The 25,325-nt window shown below is 39.4% G+C and overlaps 1 protein-coding gene across 7 annotated transcripts in view; it reads right to left on the bottom strand.

Moving 5' to 3' along the window:
• The window catches only part of fat1 (FAT atypical cadherin 1), a 97,473-nt gene extending 77,544 nt beyond the window's left edge, over window positions 1-19,929 (bottom strand). For 6 of the 7 annotated variants that reach the window (XR_002752766.1, XM_023333680.1, XM_023333682.1 and 3 more), the window contains exons 1-2: window positions 17,663-17,799; window positions 12,270-15,559 (exon numbers count right to left, since the gene is read on the bottom strand). Coding sequence is in view for 6 of the 7 variants with exons in the window: in XM_023333680.1 (XP_023189448.1) it covers window positions 12,270-15,534 (3,265 nt within the window). In the remaining variant the exon portion in view is untranslated. Of the gene's footprint in view, window positions 1-12,269; window positions 15,560-17,662; window positions 17,800-19,768 lie in introns of those variants that run through there. The other variant, XM_023333681.1, reaches the window with a different exon arrangement.
• Between the last annotated feature and the right edge of the window lie 5,396 nt (window positions 19,930-25,325).

Below are 25,325 nucleotides of genomic sequence, written 5' to 3'. Positions count from 1 at the left end.
TGCAAAAGATACAAATAAACAACAACTTTCTGTGCTTGTTAAGGAAGACCAACTTTAACAAATTTAGCACGTCTGACTCCATCAAATTACGTCTTTTTACAGCAGATATGACTGCAGAACATTTTTAGTGAAGATGAAATTCTATTCTAAGGGTTTTTTTTTTAGACTTGCTTGTAAGCCTTTTTGCCTCCAGATTTCCCTCCCATTTCATCCTCGTTCCAGAACAAACCCTCTAAGTCATCCCTCCTCTCTTCCTGAAGGTGCTGAGCTGATGAAACTTTCATGCCAAGTGGCCGGTGAGCCATGGGATTCTCTCTAAATTAAGCCTGCTTATTCCCTCCCACTTCTGTTCAGTGGCAGATTCAGTCAACAGGTTAACAGTCATTAATTAGATTTTTGACTTTATACTGAAGCTACGCTAAGCAGATCAAATGCTCCACTAGCAAAGCTGAACTGCTGGACATTACTCCACCATAAGCAGCGTTTATGTGACTAACATGACTGGCATGAGTTGGTCTGGGCCGTTTGCAGGGCACAGAAAGGTCAGAATATTGGGATTGGTCAAAGACATAATCTGACAGATGATGAAGAGACGTATAAAGCCGTGTCTCTAAAATCTCTCTCTACATACCAGACAAAGTACTACAGCCTTTAGAATCAGTGAGCTATTTCTACTTCATGCATGACCAGGCACTGTTCAATGTGACAAAAACCGGCTGTCAGCAGCTAGCTTATAGCAATGTTGTTGTTGTTTTTTTTTTTTTTAGAAAAGTATTCAGGGTGGTGTATTAGGGGGTTCATAAACCAGTTGGGGCCAGTACAGGTTCCTTATATGAACAGTCATGGAAATTCTGACGTATATAATCCCATGAGAGCATGATAATCATTAGTTTGTAGACTTAAGTAAGCCAAGATTTAAAAAAAAGAAAAGAATTGATAGACATCCGCAATAAAATGACTGAATGGATTTTCCATATTAAAGAATGTCTTTAATTCCACTTGAGATAGCGTTTGAGATTTAGTTGAAAACACAAAGCTTCCATTGTTAATGGAGCCCCGGTAAATGTGCTTTGGAAAGAAAAAAGCCTGAGTAACAGAAAATCACTGCCGTATTTCATAGCGGCTTTGACTGTACGCCTCGGAGCCCTGAAAACTGCCTGCCTGCATGCGAAAATCACAAAGTCTTACGATATTTTGTCTGCCTTCTGATGCAAGTATCTTAGCATATTTGAAATAATTCAAAACTAACTTATGAGTAACTATTAGGAGCTTGTTTTTAGTGAATAATTGCTTAATATTCCTATTAAAAAAGTACTAAATCCCCTGGCAGATTATTTCATTTATAGAAAAAAATGTGTTGTTATAGTGAAATAATCTGCCAGTGGAGCTTTTTTTTTTTATGAATATTAAGAAATGATTTGCCCTTATACTTTGCTTAAAGGTTACTTGTTAGTTTTGTCTAATTTCAAGTGCACTAACATATTTGCACTAGAAACTAAACCAAAAATACTTCATAAGATTTTGTCTTTTTGCAATGCGTTCCTCTGGTAACAAGAACATCTCAGTTATGTTATTTTCTGAGGATTTTTTTTCACTCCCAGCACTGATGTCTGCACAGAGCCGTCTTTATTGATTTGTTTCTCTATAAATACCCGACTCTATTATCATTGCATTACATGAAATGTAACCTTTTCACCAACACCCTACAATTATGTAGTTTCTCAGAAGAATAATTCATTATGTCCAAACCATCAACAAAATCTGCGCACAAAACACAGAAAATAAGCAAAGCACCAAAAACACCAGTATTATGAAACTTTTTATAACTGAGACATGTTTGATGTCTGCAGGTTGCCGCCAACGCCACAGCAATGACAGGACTCAATCATTTCAATACAGCCCCAAAATTGTAATTATAGAGATACAAGTTTTCTCTGTGTATTTAACAAATGTAGAGCCTGTTATTTAGTTAATTTTAGAGACGGTGTTTCGATTATTGCTTCCGTCTTATGGAAGAAAGCTAAATATGTTAATCAAACATGTCAAATTTACAAATGAACCTATTGACTATAGATTGGACAATCCAACCATTTTTTTTTACTAATTATTCTCACACTGTAATATTTATTTATTCATTTATATCTAACTTAAACAAGCCTTACATCACTGATTTCAATAAACGACTACTCTAAAATGACAAAGCAGGGTGGAAAGAGGAAAAGTTGAGTCCACCTTCAAAAGCTGAGATCAACCACCAACTATTATTATTACTGCTAGTAAAGATGACTAAAAAGCTTTGGAATAATTGAAAATCTTTGGTTGCAGAACAAAAAAATAAAATGCAAACGCAAAATGTGAATGCATTTGTTCTCCTTGATTTACATTTTCTGGCTGACTACCGATCTTTAAAAAGCCTGAAATGCCAACTCCGATTTTGGGCGATGCCAACATTTTTTTTGTCTGAAAGGTCAATCAACATAACAGCAAAGTTGCTAAGAACATGTCATTCAGCTCACACAGATATGGGTTTATCTATTCTCAGCTGCTTGTCCAAACTTGCCCGTCTTGAGATTATTAAAAAGAAACTACAGCAGTGAAGAAGAAGGCTGTGAAGGCTTGTAATAATCTTTATGTTTAAGAAGATGTTCTTTTAAGTCTATAATTATTTAGCGTATTCATGCAGTTCAATGGTGAATGTCAGCATGGCAGTAAATTAACACATAATGAGGTACATCCTGTGCTGCAGGCTGCGCCATGTTTCTTTAAAAAGATTTAATGGACTGAAAGTCCAACATACTTCTAACAGGAGAAAGTGTGTTATTCATTTAGCAACCCAGAATCAACTTTGTCCCACCGCACATTCCTGGTCCCATCTCCACGGTAACAGCAGTCGAGCAATGACTCTTTGGAATCATGTGCCACTTTGCAGCCCAACATTTATCTCGGATAAATGGAAGATGAGGGACAGAGAGCAACAGTTCAGAGTTTTAAACGCCGAGAAGCGGCACGAGAAGCGGCTCGTGTTTTCTGAGGAAGGAAGTCCGTACAACATGGAGCGCTTGAAAATAAAACAGAAAGAGGTCATTTTATGTTGAAATGGAAGAGAAATTCCTCGTTACCCGTCAAACTGTTTTCATTTACTCTCACAAAGAAAGCTTTCGCGGCGCAGGCTGTGAACAGCTTCAAGTGAAAGGCCAATGCATATTTTATCCAGGAAGAAAGGGCAGTGCATGCATTATACAGCTAGCATCTGCTTCTCATGTACAATGAGCGCTCTCTGCTCTGGTCACTCTGTGCACTCAACGATTTCACTTCGAGCCAGGACACAACAGCTTTGATTACATTTTCAGAGTAAGCTCTCATCACCACAGCATTTGTTTGCCCTTTTTCTGCGTGAGAATGGCGCAGTGAAGGAAAAGCAACAGCTACAAAGCAGAACAGAGGGCGTCACTGAACATTTTAAACAGCATCTCAAACCAAAACATCACTAGTGAAATCTGTGAGCAGAGCTTAAGGTGAAGGATTAAGAGTTGACAAGTTAATCCTGATTTTCTTGAAATGTGTTTATGTTGTTTGCAGACTTTGCAGCTGCATCTTCTGCTTCACAATTACTCAATATGTAACTTGGCCCTTTATTTATTTGGGACTTACTCGTAGCTATGTGACCTTTTAATTAATTGGAGCTCAGCTCCTCAAACAGCAAAAACTCTCTTTCATGTTCCACAGATGGAAAAAAGAAGAGGTCTTCTCCTCATGTTGCACCTCTTTAGCCTCTTCCCTGCACTCTGTCCTTTATGTGGGTTTCATTCTTGATGCTTACATCAGCTTGTCTTACTGCACTCAGAGCTAAATGTTCTAAATCTGAAGGCTGCTCTAACACAAAAATGATTTACTAAATGACTAGAGGTAAACGTACAAATGAACAGACGATTACTCACTGGAATTAAAATTTATCAGTGGATTGTTGACTGATTTAAGGTGTGTCAAGATGAATCAGGCATGCTTTGAGGAGCGGGGGCTTGTCCGGGTTCATCAAGATAAGCATTCTTTTATTGCTAGCTGTATGGAGCCGTCCTGCTTTCAATGAGACGCCACATTAGAGCAGAATGTAATCCAACTCTATGTAGTACAAAGGTAAACAACAGTGACCCGCCCCCACCTGTTGCTGTGCTCTGCCTCCCAGACATCTGAAAGAAAGCTACGGGAAAAAAAATTGATTGGATTTTTGCACACATTTCTGTACATGAACCATCAACTGTTGTTGATGTCCTGAAGTCAAGGGTACACCATACAGCTGCAGCAAGTCATTATTACAAAACAAAAAAAAAAAAAAACTTTTTTTTTTTACACATCTGTTAACTGTCACCACATCCAGTACGAGAAAAAAAAAAAGGAAAATTAGTTCCTCTGCTTCCTCCTATTGCCATCTGCAGAAATACTCCAGTCTGTCAGAAACAACCAATCAGAGTCAGGAGGAGGGTCACAGCTCTATCAATCACTTTATGTATGTGCTGCTCACACACTCTCCCCCTTGCTCTCTGATATGCTACAGATATTTCATTACATTTGAGTCTGCCGTGAATGCATGGCCACTGATGGCAGCAGATAAACATTTTTTTGTAATGTTTGGTTGTTTCGCTATTAGCACAATGAGCAGCACATACACAAATATGATTGACATCACCTCTTCCTGCTTCTGATTGTTTGTTTCTGAACGTTTTTTCTGGTCTACGGATGGCAGCAACAAAGCAGGGGGAAGGCAGAGGATTTCCTTTTTTCCACAGATTATCTGTTTTATGTTGTACTGCCAGGATACGGTGACAGTTTTAGCAAATATACTAAAAAAAACATTTTTTATATAAGTTACATGCTGCAGCTTTAAATGATTTGTTGGGTCACAGAGCAATGACACGATGACGAATGAGACTCTAGTTCTTTCTCGCCTCAGTTATCTCCCTCAACCACTGCAGCAGCTGACACTTTAGTTAGTCAATCACTGTTAGTCAGTTGTTAAAAGTAGTTACTTTTAACAAAAGTGTATGTTAAGTTTAAGAAACTAACTGGGCTGTTTATGAGGTCAATCTAATATTATTCTCTTTGCTTCCCGCTTTTGGGACTTTTATTAGCACTTCAAATGTTTGCAATTTATTTTCAACAGACACATGTTTTCGAAGCCATTACATGCAAAGACAGCTTTTCCAAGATTACACCTGACCTACATATAGCATGTAGTGCTCCAGTGGCTTACTCTACAGCCAGATACTTAGCTTAGCATCGCATGGTGAGGGCAAAGCAGTAAAAATCGGTATTAGGAGGACTGGGTTTAATATGTAAAATCCTGACTTTTTTTCAAATAAAGGTATGTTGTTTCTCTCTTTTTGATCAATTCAAGTCAACCTGCAAAAACCTGAAATAAAAAACTGTAAATGTATAAAGTAGAGGTAAGAGGGAGTAAAGGTTTCAGGATCTCTCCTTATTCTGTTCAGTTTGCTGCATCCTGCCTTTGTGATCTCTGCAAACACAAAGGTTGACTGCGGCAAGATCCTTAAATTTAGCTCTGCTGCGACCACATTCATCTGTAAACCACAAGATTAGTAGCTCATTTGCCGCCGTCGGCCCTTCAGACAGCAAATTGGTTGTTTTCACGTGAAGTCTGACAAAATGGCTTTAAGAGACATAAAAGGAGGAGGAAAAATAAGAGCTCTTTTGGAAGCAAACTCTTCAGGACTCCACTGCAGTAGATCGACTCCGAAACTTAAAATTCGGAGTTGTGGAATTGTGATTTATAAATCTAAATCTAAAAGAACTTTACTTATTCCTTGGGGGGGCGGGGGGTGCTTGTGTTACAGCTGTAAATCTATAAACAAGAGAGACATAAAAAGTTTGAAACTAAAATGATATTTAAATGTTGTACTTCTATATATACATATAGCAGTTGTTGCACAAAAACAGTACTTCCTGCATTATTAGGCTGCACTAATTGTTTATTACAAGTCAATTTTCAATAAAGTTCCATCAGGATAAAAATCTTGTGTTTTTAATATCTAGTCTTTTAGTGCATCAAAACTCTGAATACCAACAATTTTCCATCTTTAAATTAATCAACCAATAGAAAGTGGTGAACATTAAGAAAAAATTGAAATGTAGTCAAATGGTCAGATGCAAAAATATTGATCATCTACAAATTCTTCCATTCCTACACATTGCTATTTAGCATTTTTACAAAATACCTTACCTTACAAAATAAGGTAAGTACATCATCAGAGAACGTAATTGAACCATTTTCTCTTGATTCACTTTGATCAACAACTAGAAGGTCAAATACTTTTTACTTGTAAAATAACACTCTCCTATTTGATCGATAAGGGTATCAGAAAACAGTATGTGTTATCATGAATATCAAATGGAGGTTGGTAACAAGTACTCTGCCATATAAACATGAATAATCTTGTAATTCTTTCATTTTTGGCTGAATTCAAACTCTTCCATCTGTCAAATAACATGCGGCAAATTGTTATACCTCAAATAAGTCTTCAAATGTTCGCAATTAGAACTAGCCGGTTAAACCTAAAAGAAAACTAAATATCATTATCAACAAAGCAGAGCACGCTCTCAATGCAAACCTGAACTTTACTGTCCAGTTCAATTTAAGAATTAAACCAACTGATACTGTTTGTTGATGAAACTTTTGCATTTTCTTTAAACACTTAGAAAGCGTGCCACAGATTGAAAATCGCTTGAAGCAAACATATCAGTAGAAGCCTTGGAAGGTAAATGTGGTGTACAGCAGGGGAGGAAGTCATGATGAGACTGTTTAAATTAAAATGGCAATAATCCAGTGACCACAGAGCTTTTAATAACGGAGAGAATGTCTGGGAAAACAGTTGCTATCGGCTCCCCGGGCGGACTGATGGCAAGAAACCGGCAGAAGATAACGACAACATGGAGGGTTTGCTTTAGGCGTGTCAATGTGGATAAAAATGAAATGTCAGATAGATGGATGGATGGATGGATGCTTTATTCATCCCTTTGGGATTTACCCTCAGGGAAATTGTAGTACAGTCTTCCACACAGCACCAATACATCAAATACTTAAACTTTTTTTTTACATGTTTTTATTTAAACATTCATTTCATTCAACATTTACAATGTTGAATCATAATTGCTTCACCTTAAATAAATCGATAATGTCCTTGAATAGTTAGACTGATTCAATTTATCAGGTTGAAAGCATTTTCATTCAGACCAGCTAGAAACGGCAAAAGACAGAGATTATTTTATTGATGAGGTAGCATTATGCAAGTCCTGTGATGGACAGGTGACCTGTCCACGGTGACCCCGCCTCTCACCCATTGACCTCTGGAGATAGGCACGAACACCCATCGCAACCTCACTAAGGTTTAGTGTGTTAGATAATGGATGGATGGATGAATTACTGGTTTGGTTTCTTCATCCCTGGAAATGGTGATAAATTAAATTGCATCACAACTAAACTTAGTAATGGTCTTTACAAACACATATGCATGCAGTTTTTGACCCAGTGTGTTGTAAGCCTGGTGGGTCACCAGGCTTTACTTGCTCCCCCACCAGGCTAAGCATTATTTGTTTATTTATTGTAAGTTTTTGTTATACACCACAACAGTAACAGGTTAAAGACTCTCTTTAGTGAAATGTTGGAAGCAAAATGGCAACATAGTAAAGTCAGTATGTGAACACAGCAAGATTGAGGTCAGGTGTTTTTTTTTCTTTTTTAAATTCACCAGAGCTCCGTAACCACTTCCTGTCTTTACCAGTCTACATGCTAATAACTTCAGCAAACAAAGCAACAAGTCAAAAAAATTATATTTTATTGCCTTCTTTAAGACTTTATAGTTGTTTATTTTTAGGTATTAATAATGTCTTCCAATAACACATAACTATGTGGCCATATTTTTTAATTTCCTGTCAAATTTAAACATTTTTAACTCAAAAACATGACAGGTTGTTGGATGACTGCCCTACCACCCCTGCCACCCTGCCTAGCAAGTTTTCTGGAGGGAAACCCTGTGAATGTGCTTATGATTACACACATCTAAGTAAAAAAAAGATGGTGATGTGTGTCTTTCACCGCTGCATGCTGGGAAACACATTTCATAGGTGGATGGTGTTTGGTTTTGGGCAGACTCCCTCAAAAATTTGTTATTACTGTAGTTTCTTTTTTTTTGCTTTTAAACCATTCTGGTTAAAATTCACAACATGCAGTATATTCTAAACACATATGGCTCCTTTAACAAACCTCACCCTTCATCTAGTTAAGTCTTGGGAGGGGCATCGCCACCTCGGCTGCACTTAGTTGTCTGCTGACCTCAGAAATACGCCATAATAACAGGACCCAGCCCAAGACAAGCCTATTATTGCACCTCTTGATAATCACTTAATAAAGGCCTCTGAAATTAAGTAGATGATAACAGCTAAGGGCTTAGAATTTGTGTCTCGCTGCAGATTTGATGTTAGATGTGGCCTTTCAGTCTTGTGAAAGTGCCTGATCTGACTTCAAGGAAAACAAAGTTAATTATGTAACATTTATAATTTCATCGATCCAAAACTCCTGACTTTATTCTGAGAAGCTCATTGTGTGTCACATAAAATCAGACAAATATGCTGATTTTGGCCACAGTTCAAGGAAATCTTCCAAAATTCTGCCAGCGTTGCTTCTCTTTCTTTGTAAGCAGTCCGATTTTCAGTCATGTGCAACAGACAACAGAATGCAGCTGTAGAAAATTGCTATTGTCCTTCATCTCCTTTGATGTCTTCACTTCCTGTTGTCTCGCTTGTCAAATAACATTTCTAAAGAGACATAAAACAGAGGCTAACCAAACGGGCTGTATGTTTGCAACCTGTGATGTCACACCATATGTGCAACAGGTTTCAAATGCTGATTGGATGGTGATGGTTTCATCAAACCCAACATTAGTTAAAATTTTATGTTGCTTCCAAAGCAGAATAATGGTGAAATTTGCTGTTTTTGTGTAGCATGTTCTGAACATTTGAAGGACCAATTTGATAAATTGAATGATAAAATGATAAATGGAAATTGTTTTTATTGTAGTATGCAAACAGAGCAAAATTAACTAAAAGTGGAAATTACAGGTAACTGGTTTCGCTGTGTTTGGTATTCACTGGTTCATATAAATTTAGTTGTGCTCCATATTTAACAACGGACAAACTGAATAATATTTTGTTGGCAAATAAGCTAAATCAGTATGACCATTAGAATTACTACCCCTACATCTATTAAAAAGACAATTGTACACTTCACCAATCAGAGATTTTGTGCTTATTTTACAAGTTCTGGTTAAATTGAAAGTGGACAGAAGTTAGCTAACTTCAAACAAATTTGCAGAACCTTAAAAGTAAAATTCTGTGAAGACAAACATTTCCAAATCCACTTAAAACAACTGATACAACAATATATCAGTTTCTTATTTGTTCAGTGACAACGTACGCACTGAAGAGTGTTGTATATTCACTAGCATTGTCTTCATTGAATTTTTGTGAGAATTTTGAGCAAACATTTAAAATGTTGCAAATCTGAAAAAATGAGTGAGTTAAGCATGGCTCCATCTAAAACAATACAGCAAATACATCTATAGCAGCATTGGCTCAAGAGGTAGAGGTTCATCCTGTAGCTGTTGGGTTGCCAGTTTCAGGTACTCTGTCATTGATCCAACTTACCTGTAAGACTACCACCTCCATTAAATATGGTGAATCATTTTCATTATTTTTGCTTGATATTTGTTCCAATTTACCAGCTAAAATGAGCAAAGTTTACACAGATGCCATACAGAATCACTGCATACAATGATAAACGGAAATTGTTTATTACTCTGAATTTCTTCCTAAGAAATTCAGAATCAGCTAAAATATGGTCAGACCTCAAAGACAATTAGAGATTAGTACTAGGTTGAAAAAAATCTAAATCTCTGATTTTGATATAATGTTGAATAATAATAATAATACTACTGAATAACCACAAAGTGGATTTTAATGATTAGCAGGGCACAAAAAAAGTTACATAAGGTTTTGGTTAATTTACCTGTGTTTTGTAGAGAAGCACCATGATATGGGCTGATGACCAGAACCAAAAAAAACAATATGCTTTGTTCCCAGCTTGAGTACCGACCATAGCTAACCTCTACCATGCCATGGTAATTTCCAAAGTTAAGTATTTTCAGCATTAAGAAGATATGTACTCAACTACTTAAATTGTAAACATTTTTATTGTTTTCTACCATATTTGAAGACCTTTCTAGAGTTTGTTCAAACTGTCTTGAGACAGATTTTGGTAGATAACAGACGGGGTAAAACTGAGTACTACATTTCTTAGTTTAATGCATCTTAGCATTCATCCTAGGCCAGCCTAGGATGTGCTGGAATTCAAGCTAACCACCTTGTTTTTAGGGAATCATCAGAAACTATCACTAATCGCTAACCTTCATTATTATTAAATGGTTATCAACACCAATTTAAGTTGATTTAGTCATGATAGTAAAACTCAGCTTAAAAACGGCGACCTCCGGTGTAGAGTTTGCTGATGACTCATCTTCATTTAAAAATTAACAACTATAGAGACAAGAAAGACTAGAAGAAATTAACCTCAATTTTGTTGTTTTGTCTTGTTACAGAAAAAATTTACTCTGCTGAGATCAGTATTGGCAGGTCAAAAATCAGACTTTGGCAATGAATCTTTACATAGTGCCTCTCTGCTTTCTTTAGGACTTTACATTTATCAGACATGAAACAAGTCAATAGAATTTATATTTATATGACATGCACAAGTCAGTAGTACATTATGGCAATACTGAAAAAGCACAACACAAAAATTCTTTTTCTGATAATTGTCCCTCCAAATGTTCTCACACTCTAAGCTGTTCAGACATTGGAAACAACACTCAGCGATAAAAAAGTGAGACCATACAGAAATCTTTTCTGCAACTCATTACCACATATGCCACAGTTTCTAATTTTGAACAGAAAGATTTTGTGATGAGTGCACAGAAATCCATTTCTATGCACACAAGTATCCAATATCAAGTCCAAGGTTTATGTACCACAGCATCCATCTTCATAAAACAAGATTGTGTTGCATTTTAGATATCTCAGAACAATCACAGAAACGATCACAAACAACCTGCAGTACTCAACCCATGATGAATTTACCAGCTAGGTTTTTCCCACAGAGTTTCCCTGAAGAGACTTCCTGTCAACTTGTTGAATTATTCACATGCATCTCAATTGACCCGTAGGTATAAACCGTCTCTTAAACAGGTAAAGCAGCCAACTGATAAATTGCTTTTTCCTGGCTTCCTTGTTGAGATGAACCAGCATGCACTTGCAAGTGCCAAGCCAATATATTATACATAAAGTTTCACTGCCTCATTCAGATATTAAATATGTATAGCAGAAAGAGAGCTTTAATTAAAAATAGAGAAAAAGTCACTTTAAGATAGCTAAGAGTGAAATAAAAAAAAATAAAAAAACAAGGGCAGCTAAAGAGGTCCTCCATCTCTACCTCAGGTGATCAGGGGTCTTATTAGCATTCCAGGCTGAATATTTGGACATAATTTGAGCCAGCTGTTGAAATCATTAAAGGCAGCAGTGCATGTATTAACGTTAATTTAGCTATATCCATAAAATAATTCTTGCAGTCAACACTGTGAGAAGGAATAGAGTGTAGTTTGAGCTGATTTTCGTAGTCACAACAAACTGGAAAATGTTTAAATCAAAATTGCTTTGAGAAGCATCTGTATCATAAAAGATTGGTTGGGGGGGGGGGGGGGGGGGGGGAGCAAGTGAAATCACTCCAAATCTTCTTACAACCAAGGTAACTACATGGGAATGCACACAAAGGTCTGAGAAACAGCTGCCCCATCTGTTCCTGCCATCAGTTCTTTCACAAAAAGGAAAAAATGACTGGAATAAGAAACTAGCCTGTAAAAGGAAACTAACTCTCTTAGACCAAAGTTTCACACAGGAAAACATGTCAAAGTCAACTATCCAAACTTTCTTGAATGATGTACCAATCATTTGGCAACAGATGCCAGGTTTTCTCTAATTGGTTAATTGGCAGTTGATAGGTGAAATAGACAAATCTGATGTTTTGTGCTATTTATGAAATTCAACAAAACCAAAAGTACCACTATTTTCTGCCAATAAATGAATCAACCAACACTATTTGACTTTTCCTAGATTAATAAATAGATGTAGATGTATACAACACAAACACTCACCAGTTTCTTCATCAATGGAAAAAAATCCTAAGCCAGATCCATCTCTTATGGAGTACCGAATCTCTCCGTCTCGTCCTGAGTCTTCGTCTTCAGCTGAAACCGTCATCACAGAAGTCCCAATGAGGGCGTCCTCTTTTATAAATCCCTTTTCCACAAATGACCGGAAGAAAGGCCTGTAGAGGTTCTCATTCACGTCCACCACCTCCACCTCAATGAAACAGGTCGAGGACAGAGATATTGGCTTTCCTTTGTCTTTAGCCTTGGCTGTCAGGTTATACACCTGTTTGGTCTCATAGTCCAAATTTTGGACAATCCGGAGAGCTCCACTGAGCTTGTCCACTTCAAAGTGTCCATCTCCATTATCAATCAGGCTATACCGTACTTGACTGGAAGCGCCAACATCAGGGTCGTGCGCTTCCAGCCACATAATTACAGTACCGACAGGAAGGTCTTCCCTCACTTTAACACGGTAATTAGGAGGAACAAATTTGGGAGGGTTATCGTTCACATCTTCCAGGGTAATTTTAAGAGGAACCGTGGACACCAACTGAGGCTCACTCACTGCCTGGTCTCGTGCTGCAATCTTCAAAACATAAAACGGATAGCGCTCCCGATCCAGCAGCTTCGTCACAGTCACCACTCCAGTTATCTCATTGATGGCAAAATGATCTGTGCCCCCTAAAATGGAGTACTTGACAATTCCATTGTCCGCCTGATCCCTATCTGTTGAGTCCACCTGGATAATTTCAGTCCCAACCGGTGTGCTCTCGCTTATTTCAATCGAGTAGGAATCTTTCAAAAATTGAGGGCTGTTATCGTTGGCGTCCAGGATCTTCACGTCCAATAGGCGTGAAGAAGATTTTTGCGGTATCCCGAGATCGTAAACGGTAATGTTGAGGGTGTAGTGGTCTGTCATTTCACGGTCAAGTGGAGAGTAAACCAACAGCCAACCGGTTTCCATGTCAACAATAAAACGACTTTCTGTGTCTCCCCCTGAAATGACATACACTAATTTTCCATTGAAGCCACTGTCTGGGTCTGTTGCACTTAAATGAATGACCCGAGCTCCAACAGGAAGGTCCTCTCTAACTTCAACAAAACTTGGAAAAGACTCATCAAACAGAGGGGAGTACCGGTTGACTGAATAAATGTCCATATAGTTATCCTCTGGCTCAGTCTGGCCGTGGATTTTGCTTCCCTGGAGCAGCTTCTCGGCCAGCATGGTGGCGACACCCGTTTCGACACATCTCACCTGGACAGGCTTGCGTGCTGTGATGACAGTTATGTTCATGGTCATTGGCCGAGTCTCGTGCTCGCCATCGGTCGCAGCAATCTGTAAACTATGAAATGACACTTTAGCCGCCTCCCCCTCACCAAGCGTGCGCTTCAGCGACAGCAGGCCTGAGTTTGCGTTCATTTCAAATAGATCAAGATCATTCCCGGATTTAATGAAGTACCGCACAAGCTGCAGTTCATCTGCATCTATGGCAGAAGCTGTTGTAATCTGCTCTCCCACCCCATGATCCCTTGGCACAGTGACCTCGCAGTCAATGTTTTCAAACAAAGGCTTATTGTCATTCAGGTTATTTAAAGTTATGGTAACCGATGCCTCCACTTCTCTTCTGAAAGGGGATCCCCAGTCAGATGCCCTGACTTTCAGATTGTAAATCCTGGGCATGAGCTCATAATCCAGGACCTCTGAAGTGCTGATGACACCGGAAAAGTAGTCAATGACAAATGGCTGGGGACTCAGGTTGGTAATGCTGTAGGTCACATAGCCATTCTCCTCTTTGTCTAGATCAGTGGCTTTCACTGCTACCACACTGGTCCCAATAGGTACGTTCTCATCAACACTGGCCTTGTAGGATGTTTGCTGGAACTCCGGTGCATTGTTATTCACATCAATCACATCAACAATCACTTTTGTGGCTGCTTTCTTGTCACTTGTGATCACCTCTATCTCATACTGTGCCGAAATATCAGCATTGATTGGTCCTGCTGTGCTGATTAAGCCAGTATCTGCATTGATGCTGAATCTGTTCTTGTCAGAACTGTGTTTAAAGGCATAATTCTGATGGGGATATCGCGGCACAGCTGTCACCATCATCACAGGTGTGTGAAGAGGGGCAAATTCGCTCAGATTGACTCTGTAGACAGCCTTTTCAAATACCGGAGGACCCTTTTGGAACTCCGCAGAGGTGATGTGTACCAGTTTAGCAGACGAAAACTGAGGTGGGGTGCCTTTGTCCTTTGCCTGTAAGGTGAGGTTGTATCCGAATGGCTGGCTGTCCCAGTCCACTTCCTTAACAGCTTTTATCTTATACTCTTTGCTCCCAGGGCTGCTTCTTACAGCCTTAAACTGCTGCAGCGGGTCGCCGGCCACGACGCTCAGTGACGAGATCTCTCCGTTTGGTCCCAGGTCTTTGTCCTCCACCGTCACAACAGCATATGTCGGGTCGTGATCTGCATCGGAGGGCGACAAGGTTACCGCGGTGATCACAGGCGCGTGCTCGTTGGCCTGCTCCACCCGCACGGTAAGCTTGGCCATGCTGCTGAAGCCGCTGCTGCCGTACAGCTTCATGCCCCTGTCCACGGCCAGGATTTCCAGCTCGTACAGCTTTGTCTCGGAGTAATCCAGTTTGCCAGTGAGCGTCACCACTCCGCTCGTCGGATGAACGGCAAACATGTCCGTCCACTCTCGGAAGCTGTAGTAGTACTCTCCATTCGTACCGATGTCTGCATCAGTCGCCATGACTTTGGCCACGCTTGAGCGTATGGCCATGTTCTCTGGTAGAGAGATGCTGTAGGATGTCGGTGAGAAGAGAGGCCTCAGGTCATTGGTGTCCAGTACCTGCACTTTCACTCTCGTGCGACACTCTAAGTTGGTGTTCCTCTCTGTAGCTTTGACAGTGAGCATATAGTGGTCTTTAACCTCCCGATTGAGAATGGCAGTGCTGCCTCCTTTGGTCCTTATTCGTAAAAAACTGAAATCTCCCAACAAGTAGTCCTCCGCTTTGAACAAGTTCTCATTGTCCCCAGAAATTATTTTGTACCGTATCTCCCACGTTGGGTCCGTGACAAAGATCCCCATCTTGGTGTGACTTTCCAGGTAGGTCTTAGCAGCAGAGTTCTCATATATGGTGGCGTTGTAAACAGAGTGGGTGAACTGCATGGAGGCAGCCCTCGTAAACCTTTGGCTTCCTGCGCAGCCAGAGAAGAGCTGCAGGAGCAGAACGAGCAGTGCCACTGAGAACTTCCCCATCATCGTACCGGGATCTTCACAGAGCCACCTGGAACAGTGCAACATAAAAAAAAACGTTAATGTCAACAGACAGAAGACATCAGTTGGGATTACAATTAAAGACAACAATTGCAAGAAACCAGACTGCCTTTAATGACTTAACAAATGTGGGCCAGGCTGGTGAGTGGCTTGATGTGTTCCATGTGGAAATAGGATGAAGCAGAGCAGCCAATCGGATGACAGATCTGAGCTGGCAGTGCGCCTATTATGAGCACATTGCCAAGATAGCAACCATACACCCTTCTCAATGTTAAATTGAACTCAAATGTGTAAATCAAAACAAATAAAAAAGGGTAAAATGTTTTTCACAGATTTTACATTCTGGAATTAAAATAAGGCAGAAAACACCATTTATAGTCACTCCTGGCTTTTAAAGATACAGGTTGTGTGCATTTTCTTTTACTCTGATAAAATGTAGACTACTAAAATAAAATGTAAGCTGGGTAGTGAAGTGTAGATTTCCATTGCAGGATTTTAAAAATGTTCCGTTTTTAAGAAGCACCATGAAAACACTTTTATAGTGTTGTGCATACATGGGTCGATGACATCACAAGAGGTATCAACTTTAAGCTTGATCAGCTGGCATTCATAAACATTATGGAAGATGAGCAGTTTCTTTAAACATTTTAATGCAGATTGCGGAGAACTAAAGTTGCATTTGAGTTACAAGCGGTTTCTCCATGATGGATGCAGGCGGTGAAGCAAAGCACATTAGATGGAAAATTCATAAAGGATTATGAACAGATTTCTACTAATCAGTTTTTGTATACATTTGTCATTTGTATGATTACAGATAACGTAATCTGGCATATCCATTCTGCCCCGCTCCACTTTAAAAACCGCTTTCATGCATTTGACTGTTGCATAATTTGGTGAAAATCCATGCAAAGTTGCCACATAGCTCAAAGGTGTTACTGTGCATAAACAATCAAATGCAACATAAAGATGCATTTGATTGAAAACATACAAGTTAAAAAATAAAAAAAAGCAAAACCACTCCAATAAGGTCCCTAATGCCTTCTGTGATGTCACTGGAATTATTTCTTCTCGACTTTTAAGAAGAAATATTTTACAATATATATCTTTCATTTGCAACAAAACAGCAAAGCGAATATAGAAAACGTTCATGTTCTGCAGGTGATAATCTAAATCTCAAGTGACTTTGAGTTTACAGAAAGCCATCCAAGTAGCTGTAAAACTACAATATAATAAATGCAGGCAAAAATTATTGAAGGAAAATAAACAGAGGCGCTCTGTACAGCATGAAGGGGTTAAAGAAAAATCAGCGCCGAGGCGGCTGGGAAACAGTTGGGAGCCGCTCTCCAGCCTCCCTCCTGGCTGTGTGGGAGTCCATACAAAGACAAATAAAAAGCAAGACGTTGCCATGTCTGCGCAGGAATTCTTCTCATAAAAACCCTACATTATTGACTTTTGGCGTGTCACAAATCAGCCTCGAACGGTTTAGTTATTAAGGCTTTCAGCGGGGTTAATACGTGACGCGGTATGAGAGCAAACGCACCTTAAATCTGAAAATACTCCCTGCAGGTATGAAAAGAACCATCTTGAGGAAGCGCATTGTGAAACGTTCAAATCAAGCACAGAACTTCGTTTCTATTTCCATCCCCCCCCCCCAAAAAAAAGTATGTAATTCGAAGCATTTGCTTGAATGCATCTGGCAACGAACTTAAGCTGCTTTTGTTAAGAAATAAAAGTTAACAGTTGAAGATAATAAGTTAGGTGCCTGGAAAGTCTTTCATTTCTAACCCCATCCCCCAACTCTCCCCATTCACTCCTCGGAACGATGGCAGCCGAGCGCTGGGCACAGATTTGCTTTTTTTTTTAAAAAAAGCCACAGCACAGGAGCAAACAGCGCATTAACCTTCCTCAGAGTGACCAATATCTGCGTTTGTAATCTCGAAGTTGGAATTAAATAGTTTGTTTTGTTCAAAGCAAACTTGTGTGGAGAAGGCACGCAGCAGCAGCGGTTGGTTTTCTCAGCCCGAAGCTCACAATAGCGTCAACTTTTCTCCACCTTAGAAAGATGCGAAAGCGGCCAATTAAGGGAAGCCCGTTAAGAAAGGAAACAACGTACCTCTCTTATTATTAATAATCTCGAAGATTCGGAGGTTTGGCATGAAGTTTCTGTAGTCCAAATCTCCGCATGGTAATACGTGGACTTCTCTCCTCTCCTCTCCTCTCCGTTACTCCTTCTGCCACCAGTCGGCAGGCTCTGTTTTTTCCACGCTCACTAACTCGCTCCCCACCGCGCTCCTTTCTCTCTTCCACTTGAAAAAATATCTCTCCGCGCTGCGCACGTCCGGATCTACTTACCGGGCTGGCATCGGCGGCAGCAGCAAGGCGCTCCGCCGGCCCCGGGCCCCGGGCCCCGGGCGCCGGGCTCTCCCTGCTCGGTTTAACCGGGAATATTTTTGTCAATTGCTAACCCTGTCTGATTGGATGCCGTCTAATAATACAAACGTGTAACAACTGATACAAAATATGTATCAATTACTGCATATTTGTAGTGCATTTAAATGTGTTATTTATTATGAGCTATTTTGAATGATTCTTGGATTCTTGTTTTCCAACTTAAAAAAATGCCAATTTGTGATAATTGAATTAGTTAAGCTAACCAACTGACAACCAACCCTTTCTATGTCATCATTGACTTCATACTATTCAGCTATAAAGGCACCAACCATCAGTCAAAGACTGGAACTGGCCTTCTTTTCCTTTTTTGGCTCCGAAAAAGTAGATTTTTTTCTTTCATATTCACTAAATGCCTTAAAAATTTAATCTCTCACCATTATCTATTAATGGCCAATATCATGCGCTTTTTGAAGTTAATGAAAGTCAAATTAATGTTTGATGTATAAATAGGGATAATCTTGAATATCATTGAATTTCCACTGGAAATTAACATCCCTAATAAAGAACCCAATTTTACTCTGTATTGTTTGTGTGACCTTGCTATGCTGCTACAACAAGAGATAATTCCTCCGTAACCTCAATTCAGCCTGCTTTGTGCATGTCTTCCAGGCAATAGGAACATGATCTATTTTAATTACATTTCTGTTTAGCTTAATTTGATAAAAAGCCAAAGTTTATAAAGAAAGCACAGCCAGTCTTCCCAAATGAGGATTTCCAGGTGGGTCATATGTTGTACATTTTTGAGATTAAAGGTTTCCATATTGATTAAACTCAGCTTTTTTGTATATTGCCAAATGAAAACAAATATTTAGTATAATCTACTTTATTCCAAAGTATTTTCAATCCATTCCCCTCAGAAAAGGTAAAAGTAATCATATTTTACATATTGTGTGTGTTTTTTAATAATGTTTAACTTTGTCTGTTAGCTGGAGATACCAGCACCTCCCGACCCCTTGAAGGGACAAGAGTACAGAAAATGGATGGATGGATATTTGCCTGTTGTTGCTGCTTTGGCAAAAAAAAAAAAAAATCAATCAATCAATCAATCAATCAATCAATCTATCTATCTATCTATCTATCTATCTATCTATCTATCTATCTATCTATCTATCTATCTATCTATCTATCTATCTATCTATCTATCTATCTATCTATCTATCTATCTATCTATCTATCTATCTATCTATCTTACATGCACCGCAATTTTATCCTATTAATAAAACAATACAGTTAAATTCAGTTGCCCCATGATTCCAATTGCTAAAAAGTTGTCTATCTGTATGATGCGTTGGACTTTTTGAGTATTTTTTTTTCTTTTTCCTAATATCCAGTGGTCAGGCTGGAAACGCGTCCTGCAGTGATGCCGTGCCATTATCCAACAGCACTCAGCCCCCCTCTCCGGTCAGTCACCCGGACTTTTCCGGATCTCCCTCTTCTGGCCGGAGCTGCTGTGCGGCGGATGGCGCTGTGTCACTGCTCTGGTCCGGACCGCGGAGATCCAGCTGACCCCCCCCCCCCCCCCCCCTGAAGGAAAAAGCCTGTGCTGCTCGCGGCTTGCTTGACAACCTGTCAACATCCGCTGGTGATGAATGTTCTGTGTGCGCGCGTGCCATGCGTCTACAAGTGTACGTGTCCGCGTGCGCGTTTCTGGGCGAGCGGACTAAAGCACTGTTAAAGATGCTGCTGAGTCGAAAGTTTGAAAAAAGTATATTAAAAAAAATAAAAGAAATCATTGGGAAAGCTCAAACCAGGATACATTTTTACCCACCTCTAAAGTTTACCTCCTATAAATCCCGGCTGTCTCACATGACGGACTCCTCCTGTTCAGCAGGAAGCTCCGTTCCTCCTCACTCCTTCAGATTCGACCCGCTCACAGCACTATGCACTATGATCCTGCATAGTGCTGCTGTACAGCAGGAGATGTGGCTCACTCCGCGTCTCTCCAGCAGAATGGCACAGGTGGGGTGGCATGCTGTTGCTACCTTCAGGTGATTTCGGAAATATCGCGATCCGTCCAGGGGCTCAGAGGCGGACGAGAGCAGTAAAGATTGCGGTGTGGCTGCTCTCCCTTCAGCAGGATGCAGGACTGGGAGAAGATAACAGCATCGGTGATATCAGGGTGGATGTTTTTGCGCTGGTTTCTGCTTATCTGATCATTTCCTGCTGATAGTTTATAACCTAGTGGGAGTCATTCAAATTCGTGGCTATGCGCAGATTCTGCTGAAGCTTGTGAAAGCCTTCATGCATGTGCAGTTTTTTTCTTGTAAAAATCATTTATGCCAGATAACGACGGCATTTTTTGTTGTTGTTGTTTTGTTTGGTTTATATGGAATGTTATGTGAAAGACCAACACAAAGTAGAGCACATGCCACACTTTTCAGAATTTCAGACACCACAACAAAAATCTAAATTTTATGAAAAAAATAAAAATTATATATATATATATATATATATATATATACAGAGATATGTTATTTTGGCAATGACGTAAAGATGGCAGTACACTATAAAATCGAATTACTTGGTCTCATGCAAACTTGTTACCTGATATTTTTTCTTTTAGCAAAGTAGTCATAAGATTAGTGAGTGACAAAAGGCTATTAATTTTAAGTATTCAGCACAAAATCAATACAAAGACGTATTTTCCTTTAAATCTTATCGCAGACCGCTTGATACAAATTTAACTCCACTTAAAATGACTAAATGCCTAAAACTTCTCAACTTCACTTACACAAACCAATTTCCTTAAATGGGTTCTTGTCCTCTCTCATTCTTTCTCTCTCTATCTCTCTTTTTTCTCTTCCATTTCTTGTCTGTTTTAGCTGTTACATAAAGAAAATGCTTTAAAAGAACACTCAGTTGATTCAGACTTCACGTGGTTGTTAAAAGTTTCATTTATGTTCTGTGGACTTTATGTTCCTAAATTTCAGTTTAGTGCGAATCTCTAAGCATGCATTTATTCCACCAAAAACAAAAAGACTTCTGCTCATCCTGCACTAAAATAGAGGAGATTCTGATCTGACCCTTCCTCTCTTTAACAGATGAATTTGAACAAATGAATAAAATTGTCATGAGGATAGAGCCTTGCGGAACCATGACCATGCATGGTCATGGTTCATCTAGATATAGATTTCTCACATTGACCAAAATCATCAAGGCAAAAGTACAAATGGGCCAAAAACTATAAGTATTCTCAAAGCTAACGCTACAAAAAAAGAAAATTCAGTCAATTTCTTTTATCTGCTCAAGAATAAACTCAGAATGCAATATTTTAATAAAGCAAAGTAGAAAAGAAATGTGTAGAGCAATGTTGAGCCACATTAGAAGGAAAATATATTAAATTTGCAAATTCCTTGAGGCTCATTTGGAAAACAGTACACACAAAATGTGTCCATTTTCAGCTCAAGAACAGGATTTGGGTCACTGTGTTTGGTCAAGCTTAATAAATGAATCAAATGCAGATGTGGGTGCATTAAAGTTTGTTTAGAGAAAAAGTCCCTGAATGGATGCGGTCGGATTCACTATGCAATTAGAGAAAATGCTAAAAGGCTGGAATAATATTTAGTGCTGTGCCTAACTTGTTTCTTTTCTCTCATAATTTTTTTCCTAAAAGCATAAATACCATCTCTGCCAACCACTTTTGCTTGTGGATCAAAATAGTTTAATTCTCAAATTTCAATTAGAAGAAGAAGAATTACTTTATTCATCCCAGCAGGGAAATTATTTCGCAGTTACAGCAAGAATTATTTTATACACAGATTAACACACACACAACAGGAGCTTCGTCTGCAGGCAGCCAGCTGAGCCGGTGCCATTTTTGAAGGAGGACATGCGGCAAAGGTCGTCGGGACCGGGAGTCGAACCAGCGACGTCCACAGGTCTAAGGCCTCCAAATGTGGGGCATGCTAACCCCCTGCGCCACCACAGCACGCCCCAAGGGAGCCACAGAAAATAATTTCAGGGGCTGCAAACGGCCCGTGGAGCACACTTTGGGAACCCCTGATCTAGATCTGATCCCAGTCTACGAAGAAACATTGAATAGAATACAATAATTGTATCTTCAGTGGAGGAGTTTTAGTACGATAGAAGCACAGGCACTAAAAATAAGCATAACAATAAAAATGGAAGTAAAAACTGAATGAATCTGGCATAGCACCAAAGACAATCACATCTTGTTTTTTTTTTTTTTTTTCGATCTGCGTGTTGAAATTAGCTGCCTCAAACACTGCACTGGGATCTGGCGATAAAGGAAATGGATGAACCATAATTGTTTTATCATTGCAAGTTCCTCTTTTAACAGACGTGCTCTTGTGACCCCCATCTAGAGTTTAGTGGTGAACTTTGCTTAAGCGAACGTCTTCCCGAACATGTGGCCAACAGCTAAACCTGGCACCATGCTGGGAGGGGGGCTTCCAAAAAAAAAATGCCAGAGCAAAGAGAGGGGCAGTTGAGCCAGAGCAAGTGTGTGAGAATTCTTACCTAACGTCCGTTCAGCATTGGCTCATTAAAGTCCCATATGCCCACAGGCTGAGTAAACGAAGGAGACCTATGGGCTTGCTGGGCAGATTTGTGGAACAGAGGGAAGGAGGGAAGATGAAAACAAGCCTTTTGTGTCCGAGAGTGAGTGTGTAATATTTCAGCTGTCTTCTTTAAATGATGCTCTGTTTGTTCTCTCTCGGAGTTTTGTCCTGTGCGCTATCTGAGGCTGCAATTTTCTTTCATGGGCTGCTCTCTGATCTGCCTGTAAAGCTTTAATTGAATTCAGGTCAGGTGATGCCCTGGGCGACTTCCACTGCTTTGATCTGGCAAAGTGTTTGCAGTCCTGGCTAGTGTGGGTCAGGTCCTTCTGCCTTATGGACCTTATGTAGTGGTATAGTGGGGGAACTCTAGCCCCTGAAGAACAGATTAAATTCACCACTCAGTGGGAATTTAATATAATCTGAAATCTCTAAGCATAGGAGAGGGAATTGTACTTTTCCAAGGATGCAGTCTAACCTGTTTGCAGACCTAAGCAGGGAGGGTATTAAAGCCAAACGACTGCAGATGTGCAGAGTACACAAACACCTTCCTTATTCTAGCTTCAAGCAAGTTGTTCACATGACTCAAGTTTACAAAAAAAAAAGCAAAAAACAAATTCAGTATATAATTTTTTTAACTAGAAGAAGACCATTTTTAAGTAAGAAGTTTCATACTGAGAATCTGTTAATTCATAAATATATAGTGAAAACAAAGTGATTCTATTTGTTTTGTCTGGGGTTTATTAATGACCGCAGTTAGTATGTTAGGAGATTAAACAGGAATACAGCGCCTGTCACCATCTTTGACATCCAAGGAGCAGGAAGATAATAAATCTCCAGACTCCAAGATAGCAATGCCTCCTCACTGGCTTGGGACCAGTCACTATGGCAACAAGGTCCTGAAGGGGTTGGCGGTCCTTACGCTCTGCTGTTGCGGTTTTAGCTCAAATGTATGCCACAGTTTCAGAATACTGGGTTTGCAGTTGAGTCGACACTTCGTCATCTTGACAGAAAAATGTTAGTTCCCTACAAAGAACCAAAACAAGCGGAAGTATGTCTGTCGTGTTTTCCCAGGATGCTCCCATGATGCACTGCAGGTGGTGGGAGACAGAAGGACTCTGGCTAAAATAACATTACTGTCGGGCATCATCTCTTCATGCATGAAGCTGTTGCTGAACTGCAGAACCCCTTCAGTGACAGACTGCTGCATCCTGAGTGAACAAAGCAACGTTACCTCAGATCCTTCCTCTCAGACTTTAGAGCCATCACTGCTCCCAACAAACTCAATAAGTGTTTACATTCCTGTTGGCACTTTCACAATCATTTTTAAGTAATTGCTGTTATTGTACATTTGCTTTTTCTGCACTGCACTGATATGCTACTGTACTGTAATATTTGTTATTTGGTTTCACAACTGGTGACTGTATTCAAATTCAAAAATACTTTATTGATCCCAAAGCGAAATTAAGTGTTGTTGTATCTCATATCAATTCAGATTCTTCAAGTAGTTACTGTAGATAGTGATGCCTCTCTTGTAGCTGTCTGTATTACAGCCAACCTGAAGAAGCCTCTGACTGAAGACACTCTGTTTTCCCAAGACAGTCTCATGAAGAGGATGGTTAGTGTCCTCCATCATTTTCTTGGTTTAATGAAGAATCCTTCTTTGCATCATCAAAGTATGATGGTTTTTTAAAAATGTTTTTATGACATAAAGCAGTTTGAACTGCCTTGTTGAAGAAACTTAATTGATTGAACTATAAATACTCTGTTGTCTTTTTAATGTTCGATACACATGCACATTATATACATAAAAAATGTCATTCTACCCAGTTGTATTGGGATACTGGGGTGTGGGATAATAAAGGACATTTATATGATCTTCTATATCAATCCTGTTATTTAAGGGATGAACATCAGCGCCAGGCAGGTTGCATTCTGGGTACATTTACTGTCCGCTGGCTGAATCCTCTGCAGCTTCGCCTCCATAAGAAGTCACTCCCATCCTCTTAACATCTCTAAGAATTGTTCTTATCTCCAATAAAAACTTTGCATCCTACAACTTGGAACCAGAATAAGTAAAATAGCAGCACCAAACCCGAATCCATTCATTAAAGTTTGATTTAACAATTTAGAAGAGAGATTTATCTGGACAATTCTTCCCTGGATTTTTTTAAGTGACTAGTAAATGAAATTGTCATCTGTTACTTTATTAACTAGGAATTTGAAATCTCAACACCAGCCTATTGGTTGCAAATAAGACTTTTTTTTCCATTTAATGCTTCTATTTGTAAAGCACATTTTGTTCTCCGCATTAAACTGGATTTTGTTCATTGTACTTGACTGTTAAAATCAGATGCTCTAAATGTACAACATTCCCTTCTGCTTTTGTTTCAAAGTTACTCTGACAGGAAATTCATCCCTAAGATTGATGGGTGGGGGGCAAAGCCAATTTATGAAATTCTATTAAACCAAAAATAATTTTTTAAATCTCCTTTAGAAGCATCTTGATTGTGATAGCCAAGGACAGAGGACATGCAATGTTAGGTCAAGTGGACTTGAATACCAATGAATAATATATATATAAAAGTCTGGATGAAAGGAGCACATTCAAATGCGAGTCGGATCATACTAACCAGTATCCTGGGCAAGTTAGTTTGGACAGAGAGGTGTGGTCAATAACAGTGTGAATTGAGATGAACAGTCTAAGTGGGAATAATGAGTCATTTTCAAGACCTACTGCAGAGAGAATGAGCTTGAGTTTTTGATGTTTAGATATGGAGTGGAGATGGAACAAGCTGATTGTAAACT

The sequence above is a fragment of the Xiphophorus maculatus genome, chromosome 5 (assembly GCF_002775205.1).
Source record: "Xiphophorus maculatus strain JP 163 A chromosome 5, X_maculatus-5.0-male, whole genome shotgun sequence".
Taxonomy (NCBI): Eukaryota; Metazoa; Chordata; class Actinopteri; order Cyprinodontiformes; family Poeciliidae; genus Xiphophorus; species Xiphophorus maculatus.
The sequence above is the reverse complement of the archived record's forward strand: the minus strand, read 5'-3'. Positions and strand labels throughout refer to the sequence as shown.